The sequence below is a fragment of the Macaca fascicularis genome, chromosome 13, assembly GCF_037993035.2.
Source record: "Macaca fascicularis isolate 582-1 chromosome 13, T2T-MFA8v1.1".
NCBI lineage: Eukaryota > Metazoa > Chordata > Mammalia > Primates > Cercopithecidae > Macaca > Macaca fascicularis.
In genome coordinates this window covers 85,277,034-85,289,538 of record NC_088387.1, presented here as the reverse complement: position 1 = coordinate 85,289,538, position 12,505 = coordinate 85,277,034, and the positions used below count along the sequence as shown (strand labels likewise).

Below are 12,505 nucleotides of genomic sequence, written 5' to 3'. Positions count from 1 at the left end.
CACTCCAAGAAACCACTACCAACAGAACAAAGGTGGCATCACAGATAAAACCCATCTGGCCTTAACTGTCCTGGTACTTATAAAAACTGGATAGGAGAAATCAAAGGAGTATTTAATGACGCTAGAATAATTTGTTTAACTATTTGGGATATTTTCCTAAAATCAAGAAATACTTCTATGCTTACAGCACCTCCCACTCTTAACATCTAGCAAATCTATTAGACAAACAAAAAAAGCAAGATCAGTGTGGCAGACTGGGACAGAAAACTCATGCTGAATGTGTATTCTTTTATAAATACAAACCATATTCTAATATTCTGTTCTAATTTTCCCTAGGTAGCCAGCCTAAGGTAGAAAGGTGTATCTGGGCCAAGCACGGTGGCTCATGCCTGCAATCCCAGCACTTTGGCAGGCCGAGACAGGTGGATCACAAGGTCAGGAAGTCGAGATCATACTGGCTAACACAGTGAAAACCCCGTCTCTACTAAAAATATGAAAGAAAAACATTAGCCGGGCGCGGTGGCGAGCGCCTGCAGTTCCAGCTACTTGGGAGGCTGAGGCAGGAGAATGGCATGAACCCAAGAGGCGGAGCTTGCAGTGAGCTGAGATTGCACCACTGAGCTCCAGCCTGGTGACAGTGTGAGACTCCATTACAAAAAAAGAAAAAGAAAAAGAAAAAGAAAGGTGTATCTGAAGAGTTATGCCAACAGGACACCCCAATTCTCAGAGTTCCACATATAAATATATTGCCTAATCTATCTTCTTTTACCCTAGAGGCTTAATGTCTCCTCTTCTAGACTCTGATGAGTTGCCAGATGTAATTCAGAGGGACCATCTCCAACATCTTACAGACAGAGTCCTTGTTCTCACTGCCTGACAAAAAGACCAAGGAAAATCCATAAGAAGTACATGAAACTTCAAGTTGCAAGTCTGAATGTATTTTCAACATTAAATATGGTATTAAGTAACAAAAGCAACTCTTGGGGAAAAAAACCTGTTACTAGTCTCATCGCCTCAGTATAACCTTACAAAGAATAAAGATAAATGACGTATTTATTACTGTCATTGCAGATTACTATTTACTAAGTATCCTACTTTAAATAAATAAACCAAAGGTCCTCTGCTTTTAATGTTTAGGTATAGAAGAAAAATGAATTGTGTTTACCACTGGAGAACAGGATTAGAATAGGAAGGGGTAGAGTTTGTAATAATAAGCATATATTACTTTTCTTCCTGACATAGAAGGTTCCACTCCACTTCTACCTTCAATCAGCTTATAAACCAATTTAAGAAATTAAGAGGCCGGGCGCGGTGGCTCAAGCCTGTAATCCCAGCACTTTGGGAGGCCGAGGCGGGTGGATCACGAGGTCAGGAGATCGAGACTATCCTGGCTAACATGGTGAAACCCCGTCTCTACTAAAAATACAAAAAACTAGCCGGGCGTGGTGGCGGGCGCCTGTAGTCTCAGCTACTTGGGAGGCTGAGGCGGGAGAATGGCGTGAACCCGGGAGGCAGAGCTTGCAGTGAGCCGAGATCACGCCACTGCACTCCAGCCTGGGAGACACAGCGAGACTCCGTCTCAAAAAAAAAAAAAAAAAAAAAAAAAAAAAAAAAAGAAATTAAGAGAAAACCAAAGACGTTATGGGTTACATAGGATGCCTAAGCAGATTAGAAAAATGAATAAACTGTCACTTCAAAAACCATTAGGAGGGCCATGACACAAAGGGACATGGGATTCTTTATACTGTGGCTAAAAAAATAGTTAATAGCTCTTAGTTCCATTCTTTTTCCTCCTAAAGTTCCTGAGTGTGAAGACTAAATGTTGCTGCAGAAGTTAGCCTTCACACAGTTTGAAACTGATCACTTTTTACATGCATGTATAATCTCAAGGTTGTTATTACACTTAACTGGTGATGATGAGAATGCTGATAATAATGATGGCAAAGAAAAATAAGGGCCAAGTGCAGTGACTCACGCCTGTAATCCCTGCACTTTGGGAGGCCGACAAGGGTCGGCCTCATATGAGAAAGAAGAGCCTCATATCCTCTTCGTTCTCTTTGCCATCTTTGGAGTTTGTTCTTCAGGTTACATGTGGGATTATTTTCCACCTCTGCATCTTCTTCTTTTTCTTCATTATCTGCCTCTTCACCTTCTTTTACATTTCTTTCTTTCTTTCATTCGTTCATTCTTTTTTTTTTTTGAGACAGAACTTTGCTCTTTTCACCCAGGCTGGAGTGCAGTGGCACAATCTCGGCTCACTGCAACCTCCGCCTCCGCGATTCTCCTGCCTCAGCCTCCTGAGTAGCTGGGATTATAGGCGCATGTCACCATGCCCCACTAACTTTTTGTATTTTTAGTAGAGACGGGCTTCATCATGCTGGCCAGGATGGTCTTGAACTCCTGACCTTGTGATCCACCCGTCTCGGCCTCCCAAAGTGCTGGGATTACAGGCGTGAGCCCCTGCACCCGGCCAAAACTAAAAAAATTTTTTAGTGCAGTGGTATGATCATGGTTCACTGCAACATCAAATTCCTGGGCTCAAGCGATCCTCCTTCCTCAGCCTCCTGTGTAGTTGGAAATACAGGTGTGTGCCATCACACATGGCTAATTAAAAAAAAATTTTTTTTTAGATATGGGGTCTTGCTATGTTGCTTAGGCTTATGTTGCCTGGCCTCAACTGATCCTCCCACTTCAGCCTCCTGAATAGCTGGGATTACAGGCACAAGCCACTGCACTCAGCACAGAACTGCTATAATCTGCACTAATTAGAAGACAGTATATTTATTATGTTGCTTACTTAAAAAGATAACAGTCTGTGGTTTAGGAATTTCTGGTAAGATCATATGTAATAGTTTTAATAATTAGTTTATGAATGTTTTGAATATTTAAACTGATATTACTAACTTACAGAATCATATAGCATTATGATTCAAGGCATTATTTAATACTGAGCTATGAATAAAGTATTTTGATGGAAAAATAACATCTCAATGCCAGCATCCCATAGAAATCACAAGGGGCTACACAATTTCCAGATGATCAAGACACAGAAAAAGTGTCACAGAAATTTAGGCTTTTCCTTTTACTATGGTAAATTGAGACATATGCTACTACTGCTTGTTTGGATAAAAAAAATTGGAAGTTACTACTTGAAGTTCAAATAATTTCCATGGCAGGGCTTTATCAGTAGAATACTACTGAATAGTGGTGAGGGAAAACAACAATCTGGCAGTAATAATTTGAGTCTCTGATGGCGCCCAAGAAACAGAAGGCGTAAAACACAGACAGGTTACACTTAGAAAGCACTTTATACTTAAACAGATCATTTTCGCACATAGTGTCTCTTTGTTCCTCACAAAATCCTCCATGGTTAAAATGGCTATTTATAACAATCCTCATTTTACAAATGAAAAAACTAAGCCTGAAGCATTAAGAAACACAAATAGTGGCAAAACTGGAGCTTAAACCCAAGTCTTTATTTAGAGGTCCAATCTGCTTTATATTACTTTACTTTCCTCCTCTCTATTCATAAATTAGTGTGAAAGAAAAAATGCAAACATTTTCCTAGACAAAGCAAAACATGTCCTCATATCTTACTTAAAAAAGAAGGAAAAGGAGTAGGAGGAAGAAGGAAGAAGAGGGAGAAGGGAGAAGGGGAGAAAAGCGAAGAGAGAAGAAAAGGGGAAAGAGGGAAAAAGAGACAAAAATAGAGAAGGGAAGAGAAAGAAGTAGGTACTTAGAGACATCTCTCATTCCAAGAAACTGCCATGGGAAAGTCAATAAGCTTATAAACATCTGAACGAAACTTGAGAAGAATCCTAAACAATTTTGAAGAAATCTAATGGAAGAGTTCTGAAAGTCTACAGAATTTGTCTACCAAAACAATCCTGACAAGAGAGACAAAAACTGCATATATTAGAGCTGATGCTAGTCGCCATCAGGCACCATGATGTGTCTGTCAATTCTATTCTAACAACCAATAACCCTGCACTGTTATAACACACAGTATTTACTATATTCATCTGCCCCATAGAAAAGTTGTCCTGTTCAATGAATGAACAAAAAGTCAAAAAGTGAGGAATTTCAAGAGAAAGCTACTATACTAAAAATATTCTTAACTTGAAATCAATATTACAAAACCTCAGGCCGGGCGCGGTGGCTCAAGCCTGTAATCCCAGCACTTTGGGAGGCCGAGACGGGCGGATCACGAGGTCAGGAGATCGAGACCATTCTGGCTAACACAGTGAAACCCCGTCTCTACTAAAAATACAAAAACTTAGCCGGGCGAGGTGGCAGGCGCCTGTAGTCCCAGCTACTCGGGAGGCTGAGGCAGGAGAATGGCGTAAACCCGGGAGGCGGAGCTTGCAGTGAGCTGAGATCCGGCCACTGCACTCCAGCCTGGGCGACAGAGCGAGACTCCGTCTCAAAAAAAAAAAAAAAAAAAAAAAAAAAAAAAAAAAAAAAACCTCATAAATGTCTCCGAATTCATGAAAAAGAAAAAGCTAGGGGTTAAGATTAAAGAACATGGATTCTTTTATGCATTATACAGTATGTATCATAGTCCCTAAAAATATTTATATCATATGAGTTATCTAACTCACTGTTGAAGTATCAATGACGCTTTTCTCTCTTCCATCAAGGTCATCATCTTCATCTTCATCACTGAAATCTGCAGCTGCACTTTCAAGGAATTTGAAATTATCCAGCACGGAGGCAGAATCTGTTAACTCTGATTTTCTGATGTAAAACATGTATATACTGCTTAGTTAATCTTTTTAACTTCGACAAAAGAATTAACCCATGATATGTTGCATTAACTTCTGTTTATATGGTAACTATAAATCCCAAATCATATTATCTACATTGATTCTTATCAATTACACTCTCACAAATTTAAAAAGCAATACATGAAGTGGATACTCTTTAAGTACTTTGTAATCCTATCTACCTACCTATCTACCTACCTACCTACCTACCTACCTACCTGGAGACAAAGTCTCTGGGCTCTGTCGCCCAGGCTAGAGTGCAGTAGTATGATCTAACTCATTCCAATCTCAGCCTCCTGGGTTCACGCAATTTTCCAGTTTCAGCCTCCTGAGCAGCTGGGATTACAGGCATGAGCCACCATGCCCTTTTAATTTTGTATTTTCAGTAGAGACAGGGTTCCACTATGTTGTCCAAGCTGGTCTCTAATTCCTGAGTCCAAGTGATCCGCCCACCTCAGCCTCAGTCAGCCTCCCAAAGTGCTGGGATTACAGGCGTGAGCTACTCATATCTATTTAGATTAGTGGTAATCTAATGTAAAAAACTCCCCTTTCTGATTCATTATTATTTTGATCCTTACACCAACCTTAATGTATTTCTCTTTTTAAAATATTTTCATTATCTCTACCTCCTTTTTTCTCTACTCTTATCCTCTCTGCAACTCTCCCTTTGACCTCTTACATAAGTTTCCACAACTAAGGAAATAACAAATATGTCATTTTTCTCTGATGCAATCTTGTATTTCTGCTTAACAGCTAAAGTAAAAGAGAAAATGTGTACCTAAAGTTACTAACAGCAATACACTAGTCAAATTAACATTGCTACTAGACTTGACTCTGTTGATTAACAAGCCATTAATCTCTTAAAAATGGCTGAATTTTCAAATATATGACTTGAATTTAGTTCCCTCAAATTTAGTAAAGATTTCAATGGCCAGTACAGAAAGATTTATCTCCAGTTCATTAGGTAATCTTTTAGACAGAGAGGATTTTCCAAAAAAAAAAAAAAAAAAAAATATATATATATATATATATATACACACATACCACTATGGACAAAATTTTCAAAAGAGATCTATCTTAAATTTCAAATCTGCTTACAGCTTTGTGTTTGGTATCACCCTCCCCTAACTCTTTATCCCTACTGAAATCGGACAGATTAGCAACAGTATCTTTGTCATTCTTAAAAGACAAATCAAGGCCAAAATGCACAAGAGTGGTCTTTCCTGAAAGTCTTTACTGAAGGTTATTAAAGTATGCATTATAGTTTTCAAAAACATTTATACTATCGGCCAGGCATAGTGGCTCATGCCTGTAATCCCAGTACTTCTGGAGGCCAAGGTGGGCAGATCACGAGGTCGAGATTGAGAACATCCTGGCCAACATGGTGAAACCTCATCTCTACTAAAAATACAAAAAATTAGCCAGGCGTGGTGGCTGGTGCCTGTAGTCCCAGCTACTCGGGAGGCTGAGGCAGGAGAACTGCTTGAACCCAAGAGGGGGAGGTTGCAGTGAGCCAAGATCACGCCACTGTACTCCAGCCTGACAACAGAGTGAGACTGTCTCAAAAAATAAATAAATAAATAAACAAAATAAAATAAAAAATTATACTATCTAAGTTAACTTGATGACTTACGTTAAACCCATAACGTAAAAACAGAACTAAAGATAATGTCCACATAGTCTATGTCTATACAGAGAAATACCATGCCTTACATTTACAAATACAAGTTAATGTATTTTTTAACGCACCCTACAAAGTTGGAAATGTATTCTTAATTATTACTGAATACACTTTAAGGCTCGGAGGAACTTTGTTTATAAAAATCCTACAATGAACCTTTACCTAATCCCATAATTTTAATTTATATTCCAAATAACAGGAACTATCTTCTTGCTAGAAAATTTATAGAATTCAATTAAAACCACTCTTCCTTCCTAAACAAGTGTCAAAATAAAAGTCAAACATTCACAGAATTTTCAGTTTTTTATTCAATTAACAATCATGGAAATTTTTTCCCAATAAATAAGAATCTCTTTATTGAACTGTTTATGCTTATTTTGAGTAGAATTATATATAATTATATGATACACAATCCAAAATGGAAAATAAAATATTTCAAATAGCTACTGAATTTTTCACACTTACGCTGTCACTTCAAAATAGCTACTTAAAATAGATATATTACAACATTATCAGATAAACAAAAGTGGTTAAAAAGCAGGGTTACTTCTAAAGAATTTGAGGTATTTTTACAATTTCTGGATCACCAATCATGAAACGTCATGCTTACAGATTTGTACTGAATTTCCAAATAAAATATTTTCTGAAGTTTTACTTAGTGTTTAAGTCAATATACTAAAATCCGTATTAAATACATACGTTTCAAGCAAATAAATATCATAAATAATATTCCTGAATTAAAAGTCATAAACGGTAACTCTAATCCTTGTGTTACCTTCTAACCAAATAAAATTTTAGAATTTTTATTAAATTATAATTAAATTACTTCTATGTCACTACCTAAAAGAACAAGTAATGCCCATAAAACCAAAAATATTTAATAAGAACTAATTATAGCTAAAACACTTTCCAGACAAAATACTTACCCAATCATTGCTGTCTCTTTAACTTCAGCCTCTGTGCCATTTACAACTGAGTCCTGATTTTTGTCATCTTCCCTGTCAGTGACATCACTTGAAAAGCCCAACAAAGCTCGCACTCGTTTAGATTTCACATCTAGAATAGTATCTGTATAACCCACCTCCTGTAGATACCTGTGTGAAGAGAATCCTTAGAGTTCAGTCATACTGGAATCAGTATTCTATAATTTAATATGTAAATAAAAGTATTTATTTATGCTCATACCCTGCATAAGACTTAACAGTACAGTACTATGCTAGTAAGACTTGTTAATAAATAATCTTCCAGCTGCAGATGGAGCTGTCTCTTGCAGTACCAGCCTCTACAGTCACTGAGAAAAATGAGAGAACTATACAATACACCATTCATTACATTTACTATAAGAAGAAGCTGGTCTTTAATATATCTAATAGCACATTCTTTCCTTAGGCTGGATTGGAGCTAGCTCACTCCTAGACTCTACCAAATCAGTATTTTATAATAGTTATTTCAGTAGTTTTTTACATTCGTCATGGATCAACTGTTTGTGATCTAGACAGAATGTTCCTAGCATATAGGGTGTCCTTCATTACACACAAGAAGGCAGTATTTCTCGAGTCACTTCTGCAGAATTGAAGCTTCTATCCTGAGACAACTTTAAAATAAAAATAGATGGCAATTAAATTGTAGAATGTAGGGGTGTGTGTGCACACGTGTGTGTGCGTTACTGAAAGGCAGCAGCACAAAAAAAGAGCAAAGGCTTTGTATTGAGAGCTAGATCTGGGTCCTATTTCTGCCACTTACTTCCATAACTTTAATTCCCCTGAACCTCAGTTTTCTAATCCCTAAAACAGACACACCTAATATTGTACCTGGCATATAGAAAGCACTCAGTGCCTAGTAACACCAAAGTTGACCAAAAGAGACCAAAAGTGGCAGTGGCAGGACCATGAAAAAGGTAAATGCCATTAATAAACATGACAGACAAACATCAGACATTAACTTATAAGTAGGCACCAAGTCTACTGGATGAAAGAAGAAAACAAAGGTTGATGAGATAACCAGTTTAAGTTCAGTTTATTGGAAGATTTGGTCTTAGTTATAGTAGCTGAAAGAATTCTCAAAAACATATGTGATCAAAGGGAGTTAAGTGTATCTTACCAAATCAAGATGCTCGTTTTTCAATCCCATCCAATATTTACAGAAAGGTCTCGATTAAAATTTGGATAATTAATTCCCAACTTTCCTAAATTTAAAGTTCTTGAAAACTGCTTCAAAGATGTTGTATTTTTCCATTTTTAACAAATAATATTTGAGACATATCTCACTTTGGCAACAAAATCACATTACAAATACCTGTTTCAAAACTGCTCTTGCCATAGATAAGCTGGTTTTACTAAACAGTTACTTCCCCATTCATCGATAAAATGACACCTTTACTCTGAAGAACAGATTATGGGTCCTTTGAAGTTTTTGAAAATATCTCTTGGGTAGCTGATTATGAAACCATTTTTCGTTTTAAAAAAGATTAGCATTCTAAGAACACATCTATTTTAAAAAGGAAGATGTGTAAGTCATATTTAAGATCAAAGTGTGGGCATTAGTAAAAATCCACTTATTAAATATCAGAAAATATCTCATTTTCTTGTAACTATCTAGATTAAAAAATAGATAAGTAAAGACATTTTAAGATTCTCCTTCCGTAGTCAAAAGGAATAGCTGCTATACATCCACTTTGGAAATCCTGGGTTTAAACAACTTATCATCAACCTCCAAAAAACCAGGTAGCAAATTTCATTTTACTGAGGCACAAATCTGAATACGAGTTTCAAATGTGGTAATCAAGAACCAGGCACTGAGCTGGTGAGTCTAGTCTACCTCTTGATATCAGAACCTCAACCCATCTTTGTTTACTCTTTATTGTCTCAAATACATACTAATATTTTACAGAAGAAAGGTGACTGGGCGTGGTGGCTTGCACCTGTAATCTCAGCACTTTGGGAGGCTGAGGCTGGGAGAATACTCGAAGTCAGGAGTTTGAGACCAGCCTGGCCAACATGGCAAAATCCCATCTCTACAAAAACACAAAAAAATTAGCCAGGCATAGAGGCACACGCCTGTAGTCCCAGCTACCCTGGAGGCTGAGGCAAGAGAATCACTTGAGCCCAGGAGGCAGCAGTTGCTGTGAGCAAGGTTGTGCCACTGGACTACAGCCTGGGCTACAGAGTGAGACTCCATCTCAATGAATGAATGAATGAAGGAAGGAAGGAATGAAGGAAGGAAGGAAGGAAGGAAGGAAGGAAGGAAGGAAGGAAGGAAGGAAGGAAGGAAGGAAGGACGGACATGTTAGGCAATATTTGCGAATTTGGAGAATTCAAAAAGTTCTCCAATTATTTAAAAAACATAACAAAATTGCATGTAAACTCCAATTGCACGTTTTTTTTTTTTTTTCCTGAGATGAAGTTTGACTCTTGTTGCCCAGGCTGGAGTGCAATGGTGCAATCTCGGCTCACTGCAAACTCCACCTCCCGGGTTCAAGCAATTCTCCTGCCTCAGTCTCCCAAGTAGCTGGGATTACAGGCATGTGCCACCACGCCCGGCTAATTTTGTATTTTTAGTAGAGATGGGGTTTCACCATGTTGGTGAAGGTGGTCTCAAACTCCTGACCTCAAGTGATCCATCTACCTTGGCCTCCCAAAGTGCTGGGAATACAGGTGTGAGCCACTGTGCCTGACCAATTGCACATATATTAAAATGTTATATATTCATACACAAAATATGCAATGAAAAGAGTAACTTTAAAGGCATAAAACTCTTTTAACTATATAAGTTCTACCACACAGAAAAAGTATTTAATATGAAAAAGGAACAGTAATTCAATTAAGCTTTTTCACAGCATCCGTATAATAAGAGAGAAAATATTCATCTGACTTGAAAATACATAGTAAAAATAACTTCATAAAACTGTTTCTTGTCTTCAGCCATTCATATAAGTTTGACCTTGGGACACTTACTGTCTGAGTAGTTGTCGACCTTGTTTCCACATTAACTGGCTGTTTTGTTGTGGCTGCACTTCTGTTTCATTACCTTCATCTAGAAAACATTAAGTCATAATAAAACTGACTTGTTTTACATATTAGAGGGCATCTCAATTCATTAATAAGGTCCAAAAAACATTTATAAGATTATGAATATGTAAAACTGCAACTGTAAGGTATGTGTTAGGATAATGCAAGTTGTTTTTTAACTGTAATTTCTATAACAAAACTCTAATATAAATTATTGCTACTGGATTTCCCCAAGAGTATGAGAACTAAAATAAATACATTTTCCCTATCTTTAACGAGACTGAGAATTTTTCTGCAAAACAAAGACTTATCCAATCAAGTCACAAAATGAGAGCCAAATAAAAGTATTATAAAGTAGCACATCGCTCTTTCCAGCCAGCGCCGAGCAATGGGCATCTCTCGGGACAACTGGCACAAGCATGCAAAACCAGGGGCAAGAGAAAGCCCTACCACAAGAAGCAGAAGTATGAGTTGGGGCACCTGGCTGCCAACACCAAGATTGGCCCCCGCCGCATTCACACAGTCCGTGTGCGGGGGGAGGTAACAAGAAATACCGTGCCCTGAGGCTGGACGTAGGGAATTTCTCCTGGGGCTCAGAGTGTTGTACTCGTAAAACAAGGATCATCGATGTTGTCTACAATGCATCTAATAATGAGCTGGTCCATACCAAGACCCTGGTGAAGAATTGCATCGTGCTCATCAACAGCACACTGTACCGACAGTAGTACAAGTCCCACTACGCACTGCCCCTGGGCCGCAAGAAGGGAGCCAAGCTGACTCCTGAGGAAGAAGAGATTTTAAACAAAAAACGATCTAAAAAAATTCAGAAGAAATATCATGAAAGGAAAAAGAATGCCAAAATCAGCAGTCTCCTGGAGGAACAGTTCCAGCAGGGCAAGCTTCTTGCGTGCATTGCTTCCAGGCCGGGACAGTGTGGCCGAGCAGATGGCTATGTGCTAGAGGGCAAAGAGTTGGAGTTCTATCTAGGAAAATCAAGGTCCGGAAAGGCAAATAAATCCTCGTTTTGTCTTCACCCGTGTAATAAAGGTGTTTATTGTTCTGTTCCCCTCCCCGCCCCCCAAAAAAAAAGTAGCACATCAGAACTAGAACAAGTCAATAATAATATTTAAAATATTTAAAAATAACTGAACATTTAAAAATAACTAAGGGTATAACTAGATTATTTGTAACATGAACAATAAATGCTTGAGGGGATGGATAGCCCATTTTCCATGATGTGACTAGTACCCATTGCATGCCTCTATCAAAACATCTCATATACCCCATAAATATATACACCTACTATGTACCCACAAAAATTAAAAATTAAAAATAAATAATAACTGGGCACGGTGGCTCACGTCTATAATCCCAGCAATTTGGGAGGCCAAGGCAGGTGGCTCTCTAGAACCCAGGAGTTTGAGACCAGCCTGGGCGACATGGAGTAAACCCCATCTCTACAAAAAAAAATTATCTGGGCATAGTAGCATGCAAATGTGGTCCCAGCTACTAGAGAGGCTTAGGTGGGAGAATCACCTAAGCTCGGGAAGTCAAGGCTGCAGTGAGCTGTGATCGTGCCACTGCACTCCAGCCTGGGCAACAGAGGGAGGTTCTGTCTCAAAAAAATGAATGAACGAACGAACAAACGAATGAACGAACGAACGAACAAATAAATAATTTTTTAAAAAAACGAACTAGGGCCGGGCGCGGTGGCTCAAGCCTGTAATCCCAGCACTTTGGGAGGCCGAGACGGGCGGATCACGAGGTCAGGAGATCGAGACCATCCTGGCTAACACGGTGAAACCCCGTCTCTACTAAGAAATACAAAAAAAAACTAGCCGGGCGAAGTGGTGGGCGCCTGTAGTCCCAGCTACTCGGGAGGCTGAGGCAGGAGAATGGCATAGACCCGGGAGGCGGAGCTTGCAGTGAGCTGAGATCCGGCCACTGCACCCCAGCCTGGGCGACAGAGCAAGACTCTGTCTCAAAAAAAAAAAAAAAAAAAAAAAAAAACGAACTAGAACAAAGTACTGAGGAATAATGGTAGAAAAGCC

General features: G+C 38.6%; 1 protein-coding gene and 1 pseudogene across 3 annotated transcripts in view; one reads left to right on the top strand and one right to left on the bottom strand.

The window, feature by feature from the left end:
* Positions 1–12,505, bottom strand: part of STRN (striatin) — a 123,287-nt gene that overhangs the window by 52,470 nt on the left and 58,312 nt on the right. For all 3 annotated transcript variants that reach the window (XM_065527184.2, XM_065527185.2, XM_065527186.2), the window contains 3 exons: positions 10,401–10,479; positions 7,374–7,541; positions 4,602–4,737 (listed from right to left, as the gene is read on the bottom strand). In XM_065527184.2, the coding sequence (XP_065383256.1) occupies positions 4,602–4,737; positions 7,374–7,541; positions 10,401–10,479 (383 nt within the window). The remainder of the gene's footprint in view (positions 1–4,601; positions 4,738–7,373; positions 7,542–10,400; positions 10,480–12,505) is intronic.
* Positions 10,819–11,680, top strand: LOC102126787 (small ribosomal subunit protein eS8 pseudogene; annotated as a pseudogene).